The sequence below is a fragment of the Durio zibethinus genome, chromosome 18 (genome assembly GCF_047325235.1).
Source record: "Durio zibethinus cultivar Kanyao isolate XHJ-2024 chromosome 18, ASM4732523v1, whole genome shotgun sequence".
Taxonomy (NCBI): Eukaryota; Viridiplantae; Streptophyta; class Magnoliopsida; order Malvales; family Malvaceae; genus Durio; species Durio zibethinus.
This window is the reverse complement of record NC_143179.1, coordinates 19,262,290-19,288,808: the sequence shown is the minus strand read 5'-3', so window position 1 is coordinate 19,288,808 and position 26,519 is coordinate 19,262,290. Positions and strand designations below refer to the sequence as shown.

At 31.0% G+C, this 26,519-nt stretch overlaps 3 protein-coding genes across 3 annotated transcripts; all 3 read left to right on the top strand.

Annotated features, from left to right (window-relative positions):
• The first annotated feature begins 5,225 nt into the window (after window positions 1-5,225).
• LOC111300671 (putative ETHYLENE INSENSITIVE 3-like 4 protein) lies at window positions 5,226-6,471 on the top strand. The gene is given in 2 exon segments (XM_022896292.2): window positions 5,226-5,630; window positions 5,633-6,471. Coding segments are annotated over 2 exon segments (1,074 nt in total). The 5' UTR covers window positions 5,226-5,338; the 3' UTR covers window positions 6,415-6,471.
• A 1,826-nt stretch (window positions 6,472-8,297) lies between these two features.
• On the top strand, window positions 8,298-14,013 carry LOC111299844 (uncharacterized). Its single transcript, XM_022895317.2, has 4 exons — window positions 8,298-8,614; window positions 8,715-8,775; window positions 8,876-9,020; window positions 13,582-14,013. The coding sequence occupies exons 1-4, from the start codon at window positions 8,404-8,406 to the stop codon at window positions 13,831-13,833; spliced, it is 669 nt and encodes a 222-aa protein (XP_022751052.1). The 5' UTR covers window positions 8,298-8,403; the 3' UTR covers window positions 13,834-14,013.
• A 4,219-nt stretch (window positions 14,014-18,232) lies between these two features.
• Window positions 18,233-19,352, top strand: LOC111300670 (FCS-Like Zinc finger 5-like). Its single transcript, XM_022896291.2, has 2 exons — window positions 18,233-18,657; window positions 18,862-19,352. The coding sequence occupies exons 1-2, from the start codon at window positions 18,338-18,340 to the stop codon at window positions 19,022-19,024; spliced, it is 483 nt and encodes a 160-aa protein (XP_022752026.1). The 5' UTR covers window positions 18,233-18,337; the 3' UTR covers window positions 19,025-19,352.
• The last annotated feature ends 7,167 nt before the right edge of the window (window positions 19,353-26,519 follow it).

The window sequence follows — 26,519 nt, the reverse complement described above, 5'->3', positions numbered from 1 at the left end:
TTTATTATATAATTATTGAAAGTTATTTGTGATAAAAAAATTTTATATCAATTAGTGTATAAAAAAGATTAAGTTATTTAATAATATTCTTAAGATTAAAAACTAAAAATTAAAAAATTTAGTGTAAAATCAATTTTTAATGATGTAATAAGTAATATTAATATTTTTAAATATAAGTTTATTTTATTTTTATACAAAATAGTAAGTATGCTACCATGTGAAGAGTTTTTTAGTAAAGGAGTAGAGGGCATGCCAAGTGATGATATAGGTTGATATTTTGGAACACCTGTATCAAATACAAGAGGAAATATTTCATGTAAACTTTGTGGTAAAGTTGTAAAAGAAGGAATAACACATTTCAAAGAACATGTTGCTCATAAAACTGACAATGTTGCACCATACCCCAACGTTACCGATATGTTATGTTTTTATAATTTTTTTGAAAATATTATTGTTAATTTCTTAATAAAAATTATAAAATTACATAAGCATATGCAACTAATTTTTTCCCTTTTTTTAACTATATTATTAATAGGAATAGTAAGAGAAAGTATAATGAAACTTCTTCAAGAAAGTAAATAAGAAAAAGCTAAAAACAAAAGGAGAAAAAATGAATTTTTATCACAGTTAAGAGAGGAAGATGATTATGAAGGATTTATTAATGAAGACATCGTTACCAGATAAGTCGTGCAAGATAGTATCCAATCACAACATGAGTGGCACAGAAAATAAAAATTCAGACAAAGAATTAGTGGTTGGAGTAACATGTATGAAGAGAGACGAAGCTCTTATGGCTCAGTTGCTGAATATTTTGAAGAAAGAACAAGGAAATCAACTCCAAATAAGTCTGAATTTTCATTAAGGAATACCTAAATTGGTTAAAAGTAAGAGTTTAAGGCAACCAAAAGTAAGTGGTTCATTTTTAAAGACATTAAGAAGAAAGATGGATGAATCAGTATCAAAATTTTTTATATATAATCGACTTCTTTTTCAGTTAGCAAATTCTCCATGGTTGCATAATTTGATTTTTGTGGCAGCAGAAGTTGGCTAACATGTAAAACTTTCAACACCTTATGAGGTCTTAGATGTGTGTTTAGAGTTTAAATATCAATAAGTTCATGAATGGGTTAATGGATTAAAAGCTCATTGGAATGAATTGGGTGTCACTTTGATGTGTGATGGTTGGACCAATAGTTTGAATCAAATACATATCATTAATTTTCTTATTTACTATAGTAAAGGGACCATTTTTTGGAAATATGTAGATATCTCAAGTGTTCGTAGTAGAGATACAAACTTTTATTGCAGATTATTAGATGAAGTTGTGAAAAAAATTGAAGAAAAATATATTGTTCAAATAGTCACTAATAACGAGACAGCATTTAAGGCCAGAGGAAAAAGACTAATGAAGAAGAGAAAATATTTGTATTGGATAGCATGTTCAGCTCATTGTTTGGACTTGTGCCTTGAAGATATTAGGAAGAAAAAAATATGGTAAAGGTTTTGGATGATGCAAAGAAAGTGACTTGTTTTTATATACAATCATATTTGGATTGTTAATTTGATGAAGAAATATGCACAAGGGAAGCAAATACTTTGTCCAACTTTTGCCCGATTTGCCACTCATTCTTAAAATTGAAGAAATAATGAGGCAAAAGCAATGTTTGAGAGATATGTTCAATTCAAAGGTTAATACTTAGTAATTAGTAATTAATACAACTATTTAAATCTAGCATCTTTTTATGATATCATTATTTAAAATATTAATTTAAAATATATTACTCTAAAAATTTATTGATGAATATATAGGAATTTAAATATTCAAAATGGGGACAACAAAAATCAGGACCTACTTATGAAGCCAAAAAAATCATATTAGAAAAAGATTTTTGAAAAAAAGCAGGCGATATAATAAAAGTTGATGAGCCTTTGGTAAAAGTGTTGCGCCTTGTAGATGGGGATGAAAAATCAACAATGGGCTTTATTTATGAGGATGTGGATAGAGCTAAATAAGTAATTCAGCAAAATTGTCATTATTCTGCTGAATATGAAAAGATTATTGAAAATAGATAGAGTTTCAAGCACTTTGACTTGCATTTAGCTAGTAACTAAATCAAGAATATAGATGGTATTTAAAAAATATGTTTATTTTTTATACTTAAATTGCTTATATATTCATTTTTTATTACTTTAATATAATATTGTTATGAATTATGTTTAGGTTACTATCTAAATCCACAATTTTAATTTGGAGTGAAACATTTTGCAAATGTATTTAAAGAAACATTAGAAGGTATAAAAAGCAATTATTGAAAGATTAGAACCATTGATAGATACTCAAATCAGAATGATTAATCAAGTTAGTATTTAATACTATTTTATAACTTTAACATTTATTTTATGTATTAAAAATTGAATTATTTTTTATTTATTCATTTATTATTGTATTTTCAATCGATGTAGCTGTTATTATTTAGAGACAAGTATGAAACATTTGGTACTCCACAGGCATAAAGAGCTTGGAAGCAAGTGAATCCAAGTAAATAGTAAATTAAATAATTATAATTTATTTATATTATTTAATTGTATAACATATTCAAATTTAATTTAAATAATTTTATATAGCTGAATGGTGGATGATATATGACACTTGTGTTCCTGAATTACAAAAACTAGCAATCAAAGTGCTTAGTCAAACAACATCTGCATCAAATTGTGAACATAATTGGAGCACATTTAGCTATATTCATATCAAAGCAAGAAACAGATTGAAGTTTGAAAGACTTTAGAAACTTATATATACCTATTATAACATGATGCTGGAGATGAGACATTAGAAAAGAATAAGCATTGATGAAATAAATAATAGTTTTAATCCTATTAACTTTGACCATATTTTTGAAGATGATGATCCACTAACAAAATAGTTGCAAGAGAAAGAAAATCTTCTGTTAGATGGTCAAAACTCTAATTGGTTGCCCGTAGATAATTTTGATAATAAAATAAATATTGAACAATCACGTCAATCTCAAGAAAGGAATGTGTCTCATTCAAGTTCAAGTCCAATACCAAGTCAGAGTGATGATGATGGTGATTTAAATCCAGATGATGATGATGATGGTGATGTGATGGTGATGGTGATGGTGATGGTGATGGTGCGAATTTTGGTGATAATATGGATGCAAATCGACCTTACAGCCCACTTGAAGGAGAATTTGGGCTTGCTGCTACTGGTGGACTTTTCATTAATATGGTAGAATACAGAGTAAATCCATTTGCTGAATCTAGGGAGGGTCAAAGTGCACGTACAGCTCGATCAAAAGGAAAAGCTAAGAAGCACCACTATGATATTTCTAGAGGTTCTTCATCTTCAGGTGGGAGACCAAATTCTAGTAACTTTGAGTATAGTGAATCATCTGCTAGTACTTAATGACATTACTATCCACCGGAACAACTTGATATTCGACCTCCTCTATATGGTTATCCACTTCAAATGTATCCTCCACCTCAAATGTATCATTTACCACAAATGTATCTCCCATCACAAATGTATCATCCTCAAATGTATCATTCATCTCAAATGTATCAAGAACAAAGGCCTCAGGGATGGAAATAGAGTCAATTTGGCTCTCAAAGTGAAGATAGCGAATTTGATCCTCCTCATCATTCTACCATGTGGTAAAATTTGAAATACATATCAATAATCGTAGTTGATGGAATTTGAAATTATTATATTTTTAAGTTTGTAATTTTATTAAATATAGATGCTTGGTATTTAACATATTATGTTTTGTTAATATTTGATTTGTCTAGAATTAATATTGAATATGAACTTGGCCAAGAAAAATTTTGTGGATAAACCAAATATGAATGTTTTTTATAATCTAAATAAAATTGTGAATAATTTTTTAGAAAATAAAAAACATAGAGTGTCATAAACTATTTTTAAAATGATTGAATAAGAGTTTTTATAATTATAATTATAATTATTACATTTTATAATAAATTGTACAAAAAAAAAATTTTACGATCGCGATGACCGTAGTGACCGCAATAATCTCTGTTATATCTGAAAACACGATAAATTCGACATGATCGAAAGCGTGACTGCAACCACTATTTAAATTCTTGCTTTCATCATTTGAATACATGTGTCTAAGCAGGTTTTTTGGATTAAGTTGGGGATTGGTTCAGTGAACTCAGTTGGGTGCAAGAGATCAGACTTTAAGAGGAAAGCTTTAAATGACAATCATGCGAAGGCTAGCATGGGGAGTGCCCATCTTTACTACTTTGGAAGGAGAGAAACAACAGACTTCACGGTAAGAGGGGAAGTACCATTTTCTGCAATTCTCAACCGCATCAAGGAGTGATTGTTAGATGCAGGCTTTGTCGAAAGTTTGGGGTTATAAGAAGAAATGACTAGTTTATGGTGTTTTTCCCACTATTGTTATTATTTGATTTGCTGCTATATCAGCAATTTGTTCAATTTGTAGCAGGCTTATCTGCTTCTTTGGATCAATACGATCTCATTTATCCCAGAAAAAAAGCAGTAAAAATGCTATGTGAGCAATTTCCATTTCTTGATTGCAATTTCCATTTCTTAGGTGCAATCAAGAAAAGTAAATTACTATGAGAAATACCAAAATAAAAATAATCGAGAACAGCCGCATGTCCATGGAATGATGAATGTCTTTTGGCGTTGTTATAGAGCTCTTTCTTTTGGTGCTATTGGAATTTATATCCACAAAAAGAATAGCATAACTATTTTCCTTTCCTCGTTATATATCGGAGATTTCAGGTTGGGATATGGTTTTTCTCTTACGCTGGATATTGTGTCATCACCATTAATCATCATTAAATGCATCAAACCCCTCAGTCAAAGGAAACCTGGTCTGCTATATCTAAAAAAGGCATCAAACAAAGCTGAAGGTCACTTAAACTTGACACTTGTAATCGAACTGGTTAATATTTGTAAACCGATAAGACAAGAACAAAAGACAGTAATCGGTCATAGAATTACGTTTTTTGTCCTGCTTGCATGTAAAAATTTGGTAGCATGGTTCCTATAGCCTAAAGTTGCATCAACTTTGTAAAACTTGCAGCAATTTCCTTAATTTCCTCTCATCTACACGCCACCTTCTTTGATTACCTCTCAAGAAATGGAAAAAAAGAAAAGAAATCCAAAAATATAGCGAATGGTGATCGTATCTTCAAGCCTGCATGCAATTCCACATATTTGATATCCAATATATACATGTAACTCTGCATTTGGTCACTGACTCACAAGTGAAGAAAAAAAGGGAGAAAAGGGTACTTAGATTTTAAGAGGAATTAAGATATGGTAGAGTTTTTTGGTGAGATTGAACCTCCAAGCCCTGGTAATGAAGTGGAGGCAGATGAGGAGGATGAAGAACAAAAGCAGGAGATCAGTTATGACAAGCTCAAGAAGCGGATGTGGAAGGATCGTTTGCGAATGCAAAAGATGAAGGAGAAGCGTGAGAATGAGGAGCCTGATCAGTCAGAGGCCAAGCAAGAAGCTTCTCGGCGCAAGAAGATGTCTAGAGCTCAAGATTCCATCCTCAAATACACGGTGAAAATCATGGAAGTTTGCAAAGCACAAGGGTTCGTTTATGGGGTAAGCCTCTTACCGGTTCATCTGATAGTCTACGCAAGTGGTGGAAAGAGAAGGTCCGTTTTGACAAAAATGCTCCCCTTGCGGTTGCTGAATTCTTGCCAGCTATTATTGAACAAGGTGAATTGGAACCTGTTTCTTGTATGTATCTCCTTCAGGAATTGCAGGATACTACTCTTGGATCACTTCTTTCTGCTCTAATGCAACACTGCATGCCTCCACAAAGGAGATTTCCACTAGAGAGGGGTTTAGCCCCTCCTTGGTGGTCAACAGGGAAAGAACTTTGGTGGGGTGAACAAGGCATGGCCCAAGAACATGGCCGTCCTCCTTACAGAAAGCCCCATGACCTTAAAAAGGCTTGGAAGGTAAGCGTATTGACTGCTGTGATCAAGCATATGTCCCCAAATTTGGATAGGATAAGAAGGCTGGAGACGCAATCCAAGTGCTTGCATGATAAGATGACAGCCAAAGAGAGAGCCACTTGGTCTAGAGTGGTTAACCATGAAAAAGCCCTTTTAAAACTTGCTGAGAAGTGTCTCAAAATATCACCTGCAAAAGATAAAGGACAAGAAGGCGATTCAGAGCATAGCCATCCAGCTGATGAAGGCGGGCATGGTAAGAAGATTGCGAGCTCTGGAGAAAAAAGGAAATGTGTTTTTGAGCGGGAGGTTACCGTGAATACACTATATTCTTGCCAGAATTCCAAGTGTCCACAGAGTGCATTAGGAATAGGTTTCCTAGACAAGAGCTCGAGGACTGACCATGAATCCAATTGTTCCTAGCAACCCAAAGAAAGTGATACTATCCAAGAAAACAATGGGGAATCTGATTTATCTGGTAAGAATCTCCTTCCTTATGGTCCTTACTCATTTGGTCCTCATTCCACATCGCAGACAGATAGCAGGGATGGTGACCAATTTAGACACCAAATTTTGTCCGAAACATGTTGACATAGTTAAACAAAGCCCATTTGAAGCGCATAAAAAAGTTTCTTTAAGAGTTCGTATATTGCATCGATGTGTAGACATAATAAACAAAGAAAAATTAGACCCATATGAATAATGTCAAATTCTTTTGCATGAGATTTATATGGATGATACATTTTCATGTGAATATATGAAAAATAAAGAATAAATAAAACAAGTAAACCCCAAAGTCAATTCAAGACAAAATTATACAAACTTGTCAAAATGAATAGAATTTAGGTTAATCTTCAAAGTTCAAAGTTTAATTGAAATCAATGTGGTTTAAAATTAAATTTAATGATTTTTAAAACATTAAAAATTTTTATTGCACTAGGAAAAGTACAAAATTATCAAAATACTCTTATAAGGGATATTTTTATAATTTAATCTTATTGAGTTCGGATTTTCATCTAACCTTTTAGATTTTAATTTCATAATTTTTATAATTTTATAATATTTCATGATTTTTAATACATTTGAAATCATAGCAATACCTTAAAAAATATAAAATTATTAAAATACGCCTATAAGAGTATTTTTATAATTTAACATTTCCGAGCTTGAATTTTCATTAAACTTTTTATATATCAATTTTATAATATTTCATAATTTTTAGTATTTTAAAATCTTAAAAATGAGCATAATAACATTTATTTATAAGAAAATGACCTAAATACTAAAAATTTTATATTAGAAGTAAAATGATCTTTTCATGTATTTGGAGGATATAAAAATTCAATATTTACAATGAATAATATGAATTATTTGATCTTTTATTGATCTTAATCTAATGATCAAATGTAATTACTTAAAAAAATAAAAAGATAAACTTTAACCCTCAGATAAAATTTTATATTCATCAAGAATGATATTTTTTTTTAGAAGCTTACTGTTAAAATGGAAGAGGGGTTGGTCAAAACATGACACTTGGCAGATATATAGTGACAAATTCCATTCTAATTCAAATAAAATATTGATGGATTCATAAATTTAAATCAAATTCAAAAAGTTGTATAAAAACATGTTTCTTTCAAATGATCAATAAAATAGATAGTCATATGAAATTTAAGCTACTATAAAACTATTTGATAGTTTGTTAACAAAATATAAAAAATATTAAATAAATATTAAATTACAAAGCTCAATTAGTTGCGACAAGGAGATGGAGAAATGGTTGGTTGCCTTGTTATAAACGATGGCGATTATTGCCAGGAAAAATAGGAACAATTCCACCTTTAAAACGGTTTTGTTGGCGATGATAATGATATTGCTTGATTTGTGCCGACGTTTAGTGGATGGCAAAATTTTCAAGTTTTTTTTAGTATCGAATTTTCAAGTTATTACCTACAAAAATTCTATTGTCAATAAATGTAATAATTTCTCATATATATTTATCACAATTATATTTAATAAACTTTCATTCATGCCAAACTTTCACGTAATATTTTTATCCTTTATATTCCAATTTATGATAGTGCTTGCAACAATTTAAGTTATTAAATAAACAATTTTTAAAATTATTTAAATTGAGAACACAACTTATACTTTAAATCTTTTTTCTATTTTTCTATAATCAATTTATATATATCTTTTATTGCTTTACATTATCACAAATAAAATTAAAAATACAATTTAACACTTCAAAAAAAAAAAGAAAAAGAAAATACAGTATAAACATAAGCAAGCAGGTGACTAACCTTAGATACAAACAATATGGTGGTAAGACTTTTAGTTTCACTCACTTTGTCTAAACTCAAAACACTCTGAACTCTTTGCTTTTTCTTCTCTCTGTCCATCTCTCAACCAATGGCAGTTTCCTCCAACTCGTTCGTCTCTTTCACCCATGGCTCGCTGAGTCAACCCGGAAGGCTCTCCCAACCTCTGCCTTCCCCATCTCTTTCTTTGCCCGGATCTCGTTCACTCTCTCTAAAACTCACCCACCGGTCGAACTCAGCCCTTCATTGCTCTTTAAATATTCCCGATAGCACAGATAAGGACACCCCCCCTATTGAAACAAGTAAATTTTTTTCCTCCTTTTTTGTCCCAATTTTCACTTTTTTGAAATCTTTATGTTCTGATGAAATATGGGTTTGTTTATTTTTTGTTGATTGTTTCAGGGTTCCCAGCTTTTCCTACTGTGATGGACATCAATCAAATAAGAGAGATATTACCACACAGGTGAACTAAATTCTCTAGTTTTGAATCATTATTCTTTTAGCTTTTCTTTTGCTTGTTTTTCTGTTATATGTTTATTGGGTTTTTTCTTTGTTGGTTGTAGGTTTCCATTTTTGTTAGTGGATAGAGTAATAGAATATAATCCAGGGGTATCAGCTGTTGGTATAAAGAATGTGACTATAAATGATAACTTTTTTCCTGGCCACTTCCCTGAGAGGCCTATAATGCCTGGTGTTCTCATGGTTGAGGTAATTGACTTCCATTTCACTTTTTTTTTTTGCCTTTTAACTGAATAGTTGAAAATATAATCACTTTGTTTATCATTTAAATTTTGTTAATTTTGATTTTAAGGATGTTTCATTGTGTGCATAGTTTCTTTTTCGAGGATGTCAAATGTAGGATTATATCAGTATGTATGAAATTCTGTGCTTCTATCTGATGACTTTCTGGTTATCAATCTAATAAAGGAGGTGTAGGGCTGGTTCTGCTTTCTGATTACCTTAATTGTGGGAAATAGAAAACCCTCCTTAGCATAGCCAAGTTATAATTGTTGAGATGCACCAGTATTAATATGGGGAAAAGGGAATAAGAAATATTTCCAGCTGTCTAATCTGGAGGTTGAACTAGATATCTTGCAGAAATTTTACTTTAGTTATTGAATGAGGATGTCTGAATTAGAGAAAATTTCTGGTTATTATGAAAAATTAAGTTTTGATATTTGTATTGTTCTGATCTTAGTTCAGCAGTTCATGTAGCTAATGCCAACTAGCTTAGGCTTAAGCCTTAGGTTAGTTGAGATACATTTGTACCATTCTGCTTAATGATGCAGCTGCTTGGTTGCTTGTATACAAGTGACAAAGTTGCTGGAGTTTTAAATTGACAAAAAATAGCTGGAAACAGAGATCGAAAAGAGAAAGGTAGAAATAATGCCATGTATACAAGAAAAGAGAAAAAAAGAATACCCATGTGACACAATAGAATGAGATCTTGATGGATATTTTAGATTTTATGACGGTAAAGAAACAATGAGACTGTCAATTTGTCACATAATATTATTCATGAGCAGCTAAGGTTCTGTTTCCAACACCTTTAGATCTTTCTCTAGGCAGCTTTTATATCATTGAAAAGGAATTTAATGATGCATTCTGGCATCTTTTCTATAATTGAATTTTTTTGGAATGTGCAATGTTTCTACCTTCTTTTCTTTTAATATATCTTTTTCATGATGTTTCTTTTCCATTAGTTACCAGACATCAAATTCTGCACACTGACTGCCAATGTTTTGACCTTGAAACTTCTATTTGTGCCCTGGGAATTAGGTGCTTGGTTTTCCAGTTTCCATAAATTAATTTATTAAAATCAATATAACTATGATAAAATATATTGATATTGATACCTGCAGGCATGATTGCCACAGGTGTCTACTACTGGCTATTTTGTTTTTTGGTCAATGTAGTTCTGTAGTTAGTAACTTGTTTTTTTCTCTGTCATACCTCATTACTCAATCACATAAATAGAGTAGGCAATGTTACTGCTGAGGTAAAAGATGGCTGCACAAAGCCCTGGTTTCTATATATGCAGTTTGAGGGGACATAGATGTAAGAACCAAAAAGAAGAAAGGGTTGGACGTAGCATAGGTGTTTTGCCCGTAGCGTAGGTGTTTTACCTGTAGTACCTATGCAGCATAAATTCAATGGTACTTCAGTTTATACTTTTTCTGATAAAAATAATCAGTATTTCTTGATTTTGAGATAAAATTTTCAATTATGTCTCTACAACTTACATCAGAATAGGCATTATTCTTTCAAGGGCTTCTTTTGTTGTTTATTTTGAATGCTGTTAGTCCCTTTCTCCGGAAGGTGATAGGTTTCTGGTTATCTTGATTTGCTCTAACATACTTATTAAAAGCTTTTGCCAAATGCACAAGGCACAAGAACCGAAAAAAGTGCTTGCCATAAAAAAAAAAATTAATACATACAAAAGAAAAAAAATTTGTATGTGTTATATATAATAAATTCAAAAATATGTTATGATTTTGGTAACAAACATTAGAGTGTTACCTAATTTTTTCAAAGATTGAGCATCATATAGTGACTAAGTCATTGTTGCATACCAACTCCGTGTTTCCTTACCTTCCATTCCAACAAAAATTTTTGCATGTTCTATTACCCATTTTTTATTCTTCTAAAGATTGTTGGTTTTGTCTTATATTGACTATTAAATATATGGCTAACAAAAGAATAAAGGAACCAAAAGGGCACTTTAGGTCATGTCTGCTTTTATGTGCCTTTCCTTATTAAAACAAAAAGGTATGTGTAGTCAACAAGGGCGTGTGGTTGATCAAAGTTGCCTCAGGTGAAAAAGGTGAAGCACTTCAGTTGATTAGCATTGTGCATTAGCGCCTGAGTACATGTCTTGACAACACTGGTTATTGCATAAAAGACCTTATCCTAGGTTTTAATTATGACGCTGAATTGCATTTGCTCTCTCCAGGTTTTGGCTTCAATCCTTCTTTTATCCCTTTTCCATTTCTTTTTTCAAAACTCTACTCTACTGTCTTATTCCACCTAAAATTGAAATTTTTTTCTGAGTACTTGTATGAGATGTGGTCACATGTTCGTAGCTAGTTTGGCTAGTTTGTCTATTCAACTCTTTCATCTCTAGTTAGCAGCACATCATACTTAAGATTATCAGTTTCATCCGTTATTAATTGGTTGCAGAATTCCCCCCTCCCCCCTTAATTGCTTTTTTACACTTGCTTTCAGACATTGTTAACGATCCATATGTCATCTGTATTTCTGTATTTAACAAACTCAATGAAACATTATTTGTTAGAGGATCAGCAGCAAAGTCTTTTCTACCCAAGTTGCTATTTGGCAGTCGACCTGAATTTGTGTGAAGTATTTTAGCATGAATAAATATTCTGTTAATATAATTTGATTTATTTTTTATTCACTGCATAAAGTTTCTGTTGAAAACTAACCTTAATTGTAATCTTTCTTCCGCATGTTTACAAAGCTGTGGGATGATTTTTTGCTGTTTGAGATCTTCCTTTACCAACATGTTTCTTCATGTAAACTTCTCGCTCTTCTAGCTTCTATGCATCATTTTGCATTTACAGCCTTTGATCATCCTATGGTGGTTTTGTCTCCAAAAACACCTTTATTTTATTGCAGTCTCTGGATAAAAATCCAAAGATACCCTGGGTTGCCATATTTTTTGTTCATATTCTAGGATAGATTATTCAGCTGGCAATTTTTCTATGCAATCTTTTAGCTAGACATCCTAATTAGTGTTTCTTTTTCTAACACTACTTGATTATTCAAATGGACAAGCATGCAAATTTTATATTTTTGGCACCTAGTAATTGGATTTTTTCTGCCTGGATAAATGGTAATTCGAGTTTGTCTGACCAAGTTGACTCATGAGTTGTAACCCCTTAGTAGAGTTAGAGATGGCAACCCAATTTGTACCCGACAGGTTCGGATCCGACTCGACCCCACGCCATAGGGTCATTTTTTTTTTAATTGGGTTTTGGGTCGGATTAAGTTGGGTAATAGTAACAAAAAGTAGGGGTTGGGTTTTAGGCAAACTTGCCTTGACTTGACTTGGTATATATATAAAAAATTATTTTTAAATTATTTATTTAATTTAATTTTTATATTTTTTATATTTTTATATTTATTTAATTTTATATTTACATTAAAAATAATATTTTATATTTTAAAAAATAATATTTTATTAATTTCAAGACATGTTGGATTGGTTACTGTTTTATACAATATCTGGTTGGGTCAAGTTCAAGTATTATAGACACAAAGTCAAGTCGGGTTTGGAGCAAGCAAAAATCGGCCCTGACCCGTTGCCATCCCTAAGTACAGTGTTCCATTCTAGCTGTGCTTGGTAGCTACTTCTTTGACTTGAATGATAATGTGGACAAACCAAGAATAATGTTTTTCATCACTTGTTGATTGCCTTTTTTATATCAACTTTGTTCTAGATTAGTTATATGTTTTAGTATCGCCTCTTTTCAGGAGGTTTGTACAGTTCAAAATCTCTATTTCCAAAATAACTTTTAATTGGCTTGATTTGATTGTATCTGCTACTTTGCGTCCTTTATTTTTGTGTAAGTATTGTGGTGTGATCTTTAACCACTGCTCGATATCTTCTTTCATTCTTCTGTTTATCATGTAAAATTTATTGTTCTATATTTGTAAGGCAAAATTTTGATCATTGTCTAAGTCCCCAAGACTCCTTTGCCATCAATGCTACTTATTGACATCAAGTCATCTTTTTAGGTGCTTAGGGTACAATTCTACTTTTTCCATTCTTTATTCTGAATAATATGTGTTTATGAAGGGAAAAGCAACGGCAATTAGAGAAACTAATTGGAGTATGGAACAAGCATGCTGATAGAGATAATATTGATGTCTTTTATTATTATTGGCTGATTCCATGATCCGAATGATACTGGGATGTCAATCCAGGAGACTAGAAAATAGATGAATGCTCTAGTAGCAGCCATCATCTTTAATTAAGTAACCCTTGAACTCCATTTTTTCTTGGTTTTCTTTCCTCTCTTTATGTCCAACTCGTGTTTTGTTGGCCTAAAGTTAGGCCGGTTGATGTTACCATAAGGATGCACACAAGGCCTTGGTTACCAATACATTGTCATCTCTTGCTGAAAGAGGTTCCAACAAAAACAAATTGCTAAAAGTTGTTTGGTCATTTAGATGATAAATTTCCTGAATACTATCATTGCATCTTTACTATTAGTAGGTCCTAAGGGAAATATTCTGCTTGGTCCAGGCAATGGCACAAGTTGGAGGCCTGGTTATGCTGCAACCTGAAGGGGGAGGCTCTCGGGAAAATTTCTTTTTTGCTGGAATTGACAAAGTGAGGTTTAGGAAACCGGTCATTGCGGGAGATACTTTGGTTATGAGGATGACACTTATCAAGCTGCAGAAGGGGTTTGGAATAGCAAAGATGGAAGGGAAAGCATACGTTGGAGGTGACTTGGTATGTGAGGGTGAGTTCCTGATGGCTACTGGTAGGGATTGATAGTCTCGGTATTTTATCCTAATGTTTCCTCCAATCCTAAGTTATGAGACATGTTCTAACTGAGGCGTTTGTTCTGTATGCATTCCTTGCTAGGGAAGTTTTTGTTCTTTTTTCTTTGACATTCTATTAGTAAGTTTTTTTTTGTTGTTTTGCAGACAACAAAAAAAGTTTCTTCTATCATTTCATGTAGACTGAAATCAGTTAACAGTTTCCAAAAAAAAAAAAAAGAGGTTTAATAAATAACAGTGACCATTTGGTCCTGTGATTTGGAAGGGTTTAAAAAGAAAAAAAAAAAAGAAGAAAGGGACCTTTAGGAATTTGCATACACTTTTATTATGCATGTAGAAATCTCAGGCAGGTGGATTCATGAGGGTTAGGAACAGATTCTTGCTAGAACAGTTTTTAAAATGTTGGTTTAACCAAAAGCAATATTTTATGAAAATTTGTTGACATATTGAGTGCAGGGTTATTATTGATGTCTGGGTGTTCTTTTTTGGCTCCCAATGATGTGGCTGATGAGTGCATATTATTACCTTTAGTTTGCACACAATCTATAGTGGTACTCAGGGGTAGGAATACAGTGTCCTTTATGCAGCCATCCAGGCCCCTTGTCTATCTTCTGCTTTTAAGTTGGTAGGAAACATCAATTATTACACCTCTTATTTAATGGTATCTCTTGCTCTACAGCCCTACACTAGTTTGCATGTGTGGGTATGTGCCTATCTTTGCATCAATGGAGATCCTAATGCTAAAGAATTGGTCACTACTGCTCATATTTGTGTAGACAAACTTGCATCTTTTGAGTAAGAGAGATGCTAATTTCTTAGAAATTGCTGATATCTGCAATGAAATTAGCTCTTGTTTTGATCAAATACATGAGGGGTTTAAGGTTTAGGCAACTAAATGCATGGAAACAGTAACATCTTAGAATGAAAAACGTACGTTTTATGGTCCTGTCGGATTGAACAGTAGATGTACTGATGAAAAGATTTACAAGTATCAAGTAATATATGTTGTGAATCTTTTGGTTAATTCTAGTGAAAGTTATACAGCAGAACTTTGTATCTTATATCCAGCTTCATCATCTTGGAACCCCCAGAATTCGAACAAGTTCTTTTATGGTTCTTATGGAAGGTTTTAGAAAGAAACTCCAGCATATACTTTGCAGGGATGAAAATACTGGAAATCTTCCCATATTAGTTTGCCACACATTTTCTCTGATGAAGTCTAGCTAGAATAGTTTTACCTCCTGCATTCTTTAAATATTCAATGCCTTGGAAATTTTGATTTCTGTTATTACCTTTATTTTTATTCAACCATCCCAAGCTAGAAAAGTGTTTATTTTTTCCGACCAAATGTCTTGGGAAGTCATACTATCACTCTCTTTCCCAAGTGTAAAAACTTTCCTCCGATTAATTTGGAACCAATCTCAGTTAGTTTGTTTGTACATTTATTCTTAGAAAGTGGCATCTAGCAATTACGGAGTTCGAATTCTAATATATGTAACCCTTTCTCTCGTATTCTTAGATTATGATCTCCTTCCAGAAAAAAAATCTCCAATTATTTTGCACTTCCATCATTCACTTCACTGTTTTTAGTCATAGGCATAATAGATTTCACACCCTGCCCTCAATCTCAATAAATGGAAATTGACACGCATTTGTGTTATTACAACAATGAAACAAATATGGGACGATACAAACATCTTTCCTATCATTTTTGCTTTGTCATCTTAAATTTTCAGATACTGTCAACTCTTGAAGATGGAAGTACTCCTGAGAAAGAAGCTGAAAAAGAAAATTAGATTCAAATAAACCAGATTAATCAGCAATGACCGATGGCGATGAAGTTACAAAAAAAAAAAGAGAAAAGGTTAAATCATTTTGAAATTATTAAGTTGATAAAGTCAATAGTAGGTTGGTAAACAGAATGAAAAGTGACAAGGCGATGAACTACGACCGAATTCTTTCATTTGAGCCATAATAATTTGACACAAAGTATACGTAATTAATTGCTAAAATTAATATTTGATCATGAAGAAAAAATTTTGATAAAGTTTTAAATTCAAGTTTGGATATTGGATATTGTAAGATGGTGGTAGTAAGATAAGACCAAAAAAAAATTATTGTACAATCTAATCCAGGAAAAAACATAATTATGCAGTGAAAGTAGAAAATTTCGGTTAAGAAATTTCAATCTTAGGCTTCTTTTTTTCCTTTTTTTTTTTTTTATTTGGTGTCATTATTGAAAAATTGAGCTTGATCATGATGATTCCACCCATATGATTTTTCTAAGAGAAAAAATAAATCTCTATCATTGGAATATTTTAATGGAAAATTGAAAGCTGTCAATCTGATCCCAGGAGTCCCGCCGGTCCCTACTGATCATTTGCAGGGAATATTATTAGAACAAAGTCTAAAATTGATCTTGCTGCACAAAGACGAAATAAAAATCGAGAAAAATAATTAAATCTCAGATTTATTAAAATTTTAAAATTTTTATTTAAAATTATTAGAAATTAAATTTTGATTATTAAAATTAAAATTTTACATTTTTTTTATTATTATGAAATGGGAAGAAAAAAAATAATGTAATTAGAATGTTCAAGAATGGCTGGCTTAGCCAGTAACCGAAGAAGTGAATTGAAGAAATAGGTGTTGGACATGTTTTAATCTGTGTCCGTGGGATGTGAACTTTCCTTATCAAATGGTACGTGTGTGCCCCAACAGTTTGAAAACAAGATATAGAATAAAGGCCAAACATTTGCAGAAAGGGAAAAGATCATCTCTTGTCGCCTGTTCATTGTCCACTCAAATTTTAATTTCATTGTGTACGTTTTGGGAAGATTTAGATAAAATTTTTTTAAGAAAAATTGTAAAGTTTTTAAGTAAAAATGATTAAATAAAAATTAAAATTAAAAAAGTTAAAAGAGAAATTTGTGGATAATTTGAAAAGAATTTAAGACATTGATTGTTTTGTGAAAAATAATTTTTATATTTTTAAATATTTGTTTGGTAAAAAGTTGATTGGTTAATAAAAAATATTTATTAATTAATAAAAAACAAAATTATTTTTTTAAAAATTATATTACGATTTGAAAAAAAATATTGTTTTAAAAAAATTATTTATGAGTAAAATTATTTATTAATGCTGTAGATTTTACTTATAAATAATATTATATTAATAAATAATATATTAATTAATATTATTATATTAATTAATTAATATTATAATATATTATTAATAAATAATATACTATTAATATAATTATTAATAAATAATATAAAGAATAATAAATAGTTTTTTTGAGTATTTTATATTAATATAATATTTTAATATTAAATACTATTAAAATGTAATTATTTTTTAATATTAATAATTTTAATAATAAGTAATTTTAATATGCTTTAATAATAAATAATTTTTAATATTTTAATAATTATGTTAATATTATTTGAAAAATAAAATAAATTTTTCAAAAAATAATTAAATAACAAAAAATATTTTTTATTAATTTATTCAAAAAACAAAAAAAAAATTTCAATTTAAAAAATATAAATACTTTTTAAAAATTACTTTTAAAAATTATTTTTTACAAATAAACGAAACCTGAGTTTATTTGACGAAATTGAATAGATTTTAAGTCTTAACACTGTAAAAAGAATGGGAAGAGAAAAAAGGCCAAGCAAATGGCAGTGAAAAAGTTGGCATTAGGATCAAAAGCAAATACCAAGATTAGCTTAGAGGGAAAAAAAAAATTAAAAGACCCACTGCAAAATCAAGAAACCCATAAATAAATCAACAGTGAAAGTTGAAGCCCCTAAAGCCTAATTGCAAGTCCTCAAAGAAAATGGTAAAAAAATGAAATAAAATGGTCAGAACAACCAGTTTTCTCGAGGTTTTGAATTGAAAAAAATTATTTTAATTTGAAAAAAATAACAAACCTATAAAAGGTAGAGTAAAGAAAGGGGTTTTGATTTGAAAAAAAAAATTTAAATAATAGTAATATTTTTGCTTAAAGTCTTACACATAAGTAGTATAATTGGCTTAGCTGAAAATATTATTAGTTAATTTAACAGCGCGTGTAATACAAATTATGGATTTCATAAAAAAATCTTTATTTATTATATTTCGAATAGTTAAAGTACTTATTTGCTACAATTAAAAAATTAGATCTGAACAAATTTTCAAACATTTATGAGTAAATTGAGTAAATGTGTCATAAATAATTATTTTTATAATAATATATTTATAACTTAATTTATAAAAAAAGCTAATGAGAGCAAAATACAAGAGTGAGGTGGACTTCATTTTGGACTCCGTGCCCGCAAGCAACGGCCCAGATTCTCTCTCTCCCGTCCCCCATCTCGTTTATCTTGTCTCCCCCCTCCACCCCCACCCCTTGCCTTTCCTTCCCACTCTCTCTCTCTCTATTTCTCTCTTTCTTCTCTGAAAAAACCACTGAAAAAAAAAAAAAAAAAAGGAAAGCCAAAAATATAACACGATGTTGCTAGGAAAACGTTCACGCCATCCGATCAAAAGGACGACAAGCATGACAGGGATCACCGTCGATGCCTCTAACATGGAGGATGTCCAAGAACCAATTATATCTGATCCTCCTCCTCCTCCTCAAAACCCCTTGCATCACGGCAACTTTGATTACGATCAACGTTTGTTGGCCATGGTTTCCCCAAGAAACCCAGCTACTGCAGCGGCTGGAAGATCAGGTTCTACTAACCATGTTGTCGACACTGCTCCTTTTTTGCGCTCTTGTTGCCTTTGTAAACGCCGCTTAGCTCCTGGTCGTGACATATATATGTATAGGTATTTCTCTCTCTCTCTCTCTCTTCTCTCTTTTCAATTAATTTTCTTAACTTCCTATAGATAATTGCTTTTCTTTTCTTTTATTTTTTTTAAAGAAAGTTTGAGTTTTTAAAACTATTTTCAGTGAATTTCATTGGTTTTTTTTTTTTTGGGAAAATATTTTAAAATTGGTTGGGTTAAATTATATATGTAATAATATTGCAGAGGGGATACAGCGTTTTGTAGTCTAGAGTGCAGGGAACAGCAGATAAAACAAGACGAAAGAAAAGAAAAGTTAAACGTTGTGGCTTCAAAAAAGGAAGACCGCAATGGATCTTCAACCACCTCCAAGGCTTCTACTAAAACCGAGCCTGTGGCTGCTGCTTGAACTTTCAAGTCGATGACTGGAGGAGTAATCTCAAAAAAAAAAAAAAAAAAAAAAAAAAAACTGGGAAAGAGAGGAAAAAAAAATAGTGCAACTCAATCGTCTTTCGTCGTCGATTGATGTCCTAGCATCCAATATTAGATCCCACTAATGTTTCGCAGTATTATAAAAGATGATGATGATGATGATGATGATGAAAACTATGTTATGAATCTGTAATATTGTGTTAAAAAATATTTGAAAAAAATATTTGTGGGTGCAGTTAATAAGTATAAGGATGCTGATGCAAACGGGCAAAGCTCTTACCTTACATCAGCATTTACGATTCTAATTCCATTTTAAATTCTGTCTAAAGTCTTTAAGCTTTTTCCTTCTGTTTTTTCGTCTAATTACCTTTTTACCCTGGGAACTTATCAAATATATTAGTAAAGTTGTTAAATTTTATAAAGGGCAGTAAAAGTGTAACACATACTTTTTAAAATATATTTAAAAAAATTAATTAAAAAAATGAAATATATATCTATCTATTTATAAAATTAAAAATTTACACTAACAATATATATCAAATATATCAGATATTAAGTTCATGATTGTGCATTCTCATGCACACACGTGTGTATGCATATAGGAAAGAGATTCACTAGTTATTTTATGCATATATTTAACAAATCAATTATTATTAATATAAAGAAAAAAACTATATAGTTAGTAGTCGAGCATTTAGTTCAATTGTAAGGATATATATCTTAATTTATAAAATAACAAATTTTTATATATATAAAAGACTATTACTATATATCTACAACTATATTTGAAAATAAATGAATACATTATTTATAATAATAATAATTTATATTAAATATAATAATCAACAATTAATTTGATAATTTTTAATATATTAAATGAAAGTATTATTTAATATAATAACCTTAAAAAACTAACTAGTTAAAGATTAATGAATAATTATTATTAAAGTTGAGGTCGATGATGCTTAATTGGGATAGGTGGAGTTTAATCAGGCTGAATTATTGGATAACTATCATACTCCTGAGATGGTCGCTAGCTATTTGAGCTCAATTAATAGGAGTTGTATAACAATTATTATTTTTGTTATTATATTATATACTGAGTGTGCACCATACTTAGGATCTGCAGAAGTACACACTAACCAATAAAAAAATGAAAAAAATAATTTTATTGTTAATTAATCTATATAATTACGAGAATAAGTGATTGTTGCTCGATATGTGAACATAAGTATGTTAAAAAATATTTGCATTTCAACTACAATATCCCAAAATATTTAATGTATTATTTGCTATTATGGTTGAAAAAAATTCAAAATTTTAAACTTTGACTCAAATTATGTAATTATTTTTAAAAAAAATATGCTCTTTCTTTCTATTTAAGTGGTCACAATCGATTTTTTGATAAAATAATTAGCACATGTAGCTGTTCATATATTAATATTTTAAATATATATAAACCTATTTGGAAAATTAAAATGTATAGATTTTTTTTAAAATTTCAAATAAACTTATGTTTTGGCATCAATATGTAATTCTAGTGTCTCACAAATTACAATACTAAGAAAAATACCGATTTTAATAATATATTACTTGAGAATGTATTTGATACGCAAGTGTATGATAAGATAAGATATTATAATATTATAATTAAAATTTAATTAAATAATATCATTCTATTCTGTATTTGATATGTATAAGGATTATGATAAAATAATTTATTTATTGATCAAAATTATCTTTATTCAAAATTTATATAATTTAAATTATTAATATAATTTTTAAGGATATAATAGAACATGTAAATTTAATCTTATATATTAAAAATAATTATTTCTACTTTAAGAAGATTGAATTATCCTATACCAAGATAATAATTAAGCTTTTTTATAATCCTATTACTTTCTTTAAATACAAATTAAATATAATATAAAATTATTAGCGTTGTATCCTATTTACCATTTTATGCCCTAAATATGGTTTATAATTATTATATTACAATTTAAAATAATACAAAAAAATCATATTATATATAATTTTTTTTATTTTAATTAAATAACATTGTAGAATTGTAATAAAAAAAATTACGAATAAAATAAACTCATTTATCCTATTCAATTTGAAGCATTTATTCCTCACCTTTTATTCATATTTTTCCTTCTGAAGATTTTTATCATGAATAAACACAATATAACTCACAGGTAGCAAGAAGCGCATACCCTTCATCAATTCCATTACTCTACGTTTTTCATATATATTCTATACGGCTCTAGTCTCTACCTCAGAAGGATTCCTGTAAACCGACTGAATGAAGTTGTGAAAAAATTGAATTTATGAAAGGGAATTAATTAATAAAAAGAGATTCTATATCAACTTTAAAGGAGAGACTTTATTTTTTATGTATGTCTTTGCGTCTAGCATTTTCCCCACCACTATTTAAGATTAAAACTTTATGTTTTAGAAAATCATAACAGAACAAGTAAACAAAAATTGAATATATATGTTTACTTTCAAGGTTAATTCGTGTATTTGCTTTACGTAAAGATAATTAATATTAGGTTAGTAATAAAATTTAGCCTTCTCCTTTTGAAATTTTTACAATTATAATCAAATATTAGATATATATAATCAATTATTATATCATAATTAAGTTATAATTATTAAATAATTAATTAATAAATTAAAATATAATCAAACAATCAAGCCCACATATAATAAAATTTGAACTTAAAAACTTAAAATTCTAAAATATGTTTCTTACTATTAAACCAAAACTTCATTGGCAAACTTAACTTTCTCTTCAATCATAAATATGTCATTTAATTTTATTTTGTCAAATGTTGTGGCCCCTCCCTAAAGTTTTAAAACCTACTCCTTACCATTAAACCAAAGCTTTATTGTCAAATGTTGTGGCCCCTCCCTTATTCATTATACTTTTCACATTCTTCCATCCAAGATGCAATCACCTCTTAATTTATAATATTAGTAGATTTTAGATTAAAGGATAAAAATTTATAATATTAGTAGATTTTAGATTAAAGGATAAAAAATGTCTTTAAATTATAATTTAATAATCATTTAAAATTTTAATATTTTAGTATAATTAATCGAGTTTTTAATCTTTTACTTTGATTTAATTAAAACCTTAATTGGATGAAATTTAATCATGTGAAAAAAATTAAATCAATCAATCCTCAAACTTCAGTCAATTCAATATGTAAGAAGATTTTAGAGTTGGAAAGGAAGAGAAAATAGAGAAGAAGAAAAGAGAAAAAAAAGTTTCTTTTATTTAATTTTTACATATATTAACTACGTCATATAATAAACTTTTATTTGTTTTATTGATATCATATAAAATTTTATCTTAGTTGACAAAAAAAACTAATAATGTTAACTTTTTTTTTATCTAAATACATGTTTAAATAAATACAAATAAATATTTAAGAGATTAACTAATTGTAATAAAAATTAAAATTTAGATAATTTTTTAATTGTAATTCAAAGATTTTTTTTATGTCATTAGCTTAGATTTTATTTAATTTCAACTTTCACCGGTTCATTCAATATATAAGTGTTTGTGCCGAGCTCTAATCTAAAGGCATTTTTGGAGAGATAGAAGAGAAGAATGATTACAGGCAAAAGCAATAAATGTTTCCCAAGTTTGCACTTTGATGCGCAAATTAAAATAAGTGAGGTCAGAAGAAAAGTAGTATGAGAAATTATGGGTAGATTGAACTTACCTTAGTGATGCCTGGATGTTTGTATTTATAGATAAGAGATAGGGGAACACCATGGGACAATAATGACATGGCCAAGTTGATGTGACATTGAATGTGTCAGGCCAACCTAATATGTCAGGTCGATACAAATGTTGGAATTACCCATAGTTGTTTGCTGAAAGCTCCTAATAGGAAAAAAGACCACTATATCTTTTTGACCACCAAATGCCCCCAACATTTTGGGTGTGTAGTTTACATATTTCATGCAGGTCCGACAAGTGAAAAGAAAACAACATGAAATTTGATTCCTTACAATCGACGTCATCATGGAGGTCAGCATTAGGAGACAATTAGCCTTAAATCATGGTCTGACCTGGTGGGGGTCGATCTCACACGTATCCCTTAGGTTGAGTGCATAGTGTAGACACCCAATCAGATCCGGGCCCGGATCAATTGGGCCTGACCCGGATCAATTGGGCCTGACCCAGATCATTTGGGCCTGGCCCAAATGGGCAAGGCCCAATTGAATTTTTACCCGTATTTTTTATTTTTTATTTTTATTTTATTATTTTTTTTTTCTCTCTTGTGTATTTTATTATTTATTATTATGTATTAATATATGTATATATATATATATATATATTTTTTTTTTCATTAGAATAGATTTATATGTATATAGTTATATATTTATTATTATTATATTATTATTCTTATCTTTTTTTTTAATTATCTGTTCTGATTTTTTCTGATTTTCAGATATTATTTGAAAATTTTTTATCTTTTGATTTATCTTTCCAATTATCTAGATTTTTTTTTTAATTTTATTTTAATTTTTATTTTGGAGGGCTAGGATTCAAAGTTGAAGACTCCCACTCTGAAGGGGAATTCAATCAGAAGAGTCCAATTGGATTCAAAGACTGAATTCCCGTCCAAAGAGGAATTGGGATTGATCAGAAACTCCTGATCAATCCCTATAAAAGGGACCCCCCTGGAACAGTCAAGAACACAGAGAAAACAGAAGCAAAAGCTACTGATTGAGAGAATAGGGGTGTTTAGAGAGCTAAGGAAAAGTTTAGGAGTGTTCTGGCAGTGAGAAAAATTTTTTTAAAAAAATTTGGCGAAAAAATTTTCTGGAAATTTCTGGAAAATTTCCAGATTCCGGCGAAAATTCCGGCGACTTTTGAATTTTCCGGCGACAATTCCGGCGAACTTTGAAGTTTTCGGCGACAGACCCAGTTTCCGGCGGAGAATCCCAGAAACCGGCGACCATCCGGCCAACTTCCGGCCAATTTCCGGCGAAATTCCCAGATTCCGGCGAAATTTCCAGAATCCGGTACCGGCGTTCTTCAAATTCTAGAGAGAAGGCAGAGAAGAAGGGAAGAAGAGAGAGAGAGGGGAGGAACGGTCTGCTGAAAAACGGAGGAAGGTGCCTTTTATACCCTCCCAAAACGACGTCGTTTTGGCTTTAAGTTAATAAGAGGATCCGCGCGTTTTGCCGAACCCGACCCGACCCGAAGCGTCGACCCGCTTTCTGACCCGCGCGTTTCAGCCCCTCCGAGCCGAGCCGAGCCGCACCAAGCCGAGCCGCGATCCGAGCCGCTCCAGGTTTTTTTTTTTTTTTTTTTTTAATTTTTTGATTTTTTTTTTTTTGACTTTGATTTTGATCTTGATTTTTTTTTCTTTTTTCTTTAATTAATCCGACGACGGAGCCTCTACAAGTAAAAACAGTAGTTTTTCTTGCATACTCCTGAGGTGAGGGAATTTTCTCAATTTTCTGCTAAAAGTATTAGAGTCAATTGAGAATAATTTCCGATAATTAATTACTTGGCTGATTTTGATTTTTTTTTTCTTTAATTAATCCGACGACGGAGCCTCTGCGAGTGAAACAGTAGTTTTTCTTGCATACTCCTGAGGTGAGGGAATTTTCTCAATTTTCTGCTAAAAGTATTAGAGTCAATTGAGAATAATTTTCGATAATTAATTAATTGGTTGATCTTGATTTTTCTTTAAATAATCCGACGACGGAGCCTCTGCAAGTGAAACAGTAGTTTTTCTTGCATACTCTTGAGGTGAGGGAATTTTCTCAATTTTCTGCTAAAAGTATTAGAGTCAATTGAGAATAATTTTCAACAACTAACTACTTGGTAAAATTTTAAGGCTTTTGGATAACACAAATTCAAGCTGGTACCATCTTTTGATGGGCGTTGTGAGGGTGCTATAACCTTCCTCACACGTAACCGAACTCCCGAACTCTGTTCTGGTTAAGCAGACCCGAACCTATTCTTTTAGGGACCCTTAAGCTTAGGTGTTCCCTGAAAGGACAGATTCCTTAGGTGGCCAATCACACCTGGATAAAAAAAGATTGGTGGCGACTCCCTAAAGTCAATGTCTAGCGACAGATCCCCGGATCTAGACGTTACGACAGCTTGGCGACTCCACTGGGGACCTTGAGAGTCAGGCCAGCAAATAATTTGTGTTATCCAAAAGCCAAATAAAATTGAACCATTTTTGTATATATATGTTATTGTTCATTCATGTTTATTTACTTTGTTAATTATGTCATTCATGTGCATGTGCATAACATGAGCTCTAGACCCGAGCTCCGTCCCTCTAGGAGGGAGTAAAGTACCTATTGCTTTCGTGAGGTCTAATGCCTCCGCAGTGGCTAGCGAAATACTCCCACTCAAATTGAACCTTTTCCGCTTGTAGCCTGTAATGGGTGAGGATTAGGGTGCCTTACTAGTCTGTGATGGACAAGGATGTAAGGAACAATTTGAAAACCTTTAGACTCTGACTTTAAAATCACATGTAGTGAACCTTAAGAGTGCCTAACCCTAGGATAGAGCCCTTTCTACCCAATGATAGATATACCCTGAAATTAGGACACAAAAAAGGTGTTTATCTAATCATTTTGATTGCTTAACTTTGTGTATTATTTTTTGTAATGTTATGCATCAGCATCACTTTCATTTCATTCATGAAACTAACTATGTTGTTTGTCTGATTGTATGCATCCGCATTACTTTCATGACCATGTTTTAACACAATCATTTGCATTCATTTCATACTAGATTTCATTCAGAAAAATGTACATTTCATTTGTGTATCAAAGCATCATACATAAGGCACAGCATAACATTTCTAATCATGAGTATGGTACTCAAGGTCCGAGGATAGCTCCATCTAGCGAAAACCTTGCTCATCCATACAACACAAGATCCAGAGCAAGGCAAATGGAGGAGGAAAGTTCTCATAGATTTGAAAAGCTAGAAAAAGCTCAGGAGAAGATTGAAAATGAACTTAGCAAAATTCTGGAGGCCCTCAATAACATGAATAAGGGGAAAGGGGTTGAAGGAAATACAAGCCAACAAGTTCCCCATTTACAAGAAGTAGCTGACCCTTTGTACCCTCCAGGTTTTGGCCCATCTCAAGCCCAGTCTGCCCAAGAGGTCCCGCCACAACATTTCGCCTATCCTGGAATGCCATCAGCTTTCAACCCAGGGCAGTATAATAGCTATATAAATCCTGTCTTCACTGAAAAGGCAGCAGAACCAATTCCTGATCTAGATGATTTAAAAGAGAAGGAGAAGGAAAAGATGAGAGTAGAGGCTGAGGAAAGTTCCAAGATTAGCATGTTAGAGCAGAGGCTACGGGCTGTAGAAGGATTTAGCTTTTATGGGTCAGTTGATGCTGCTGGGCTCTGCCTAGTTCCTGATGTGGTTATCCCTTATAAATTCAAAGTACCGAAATTTG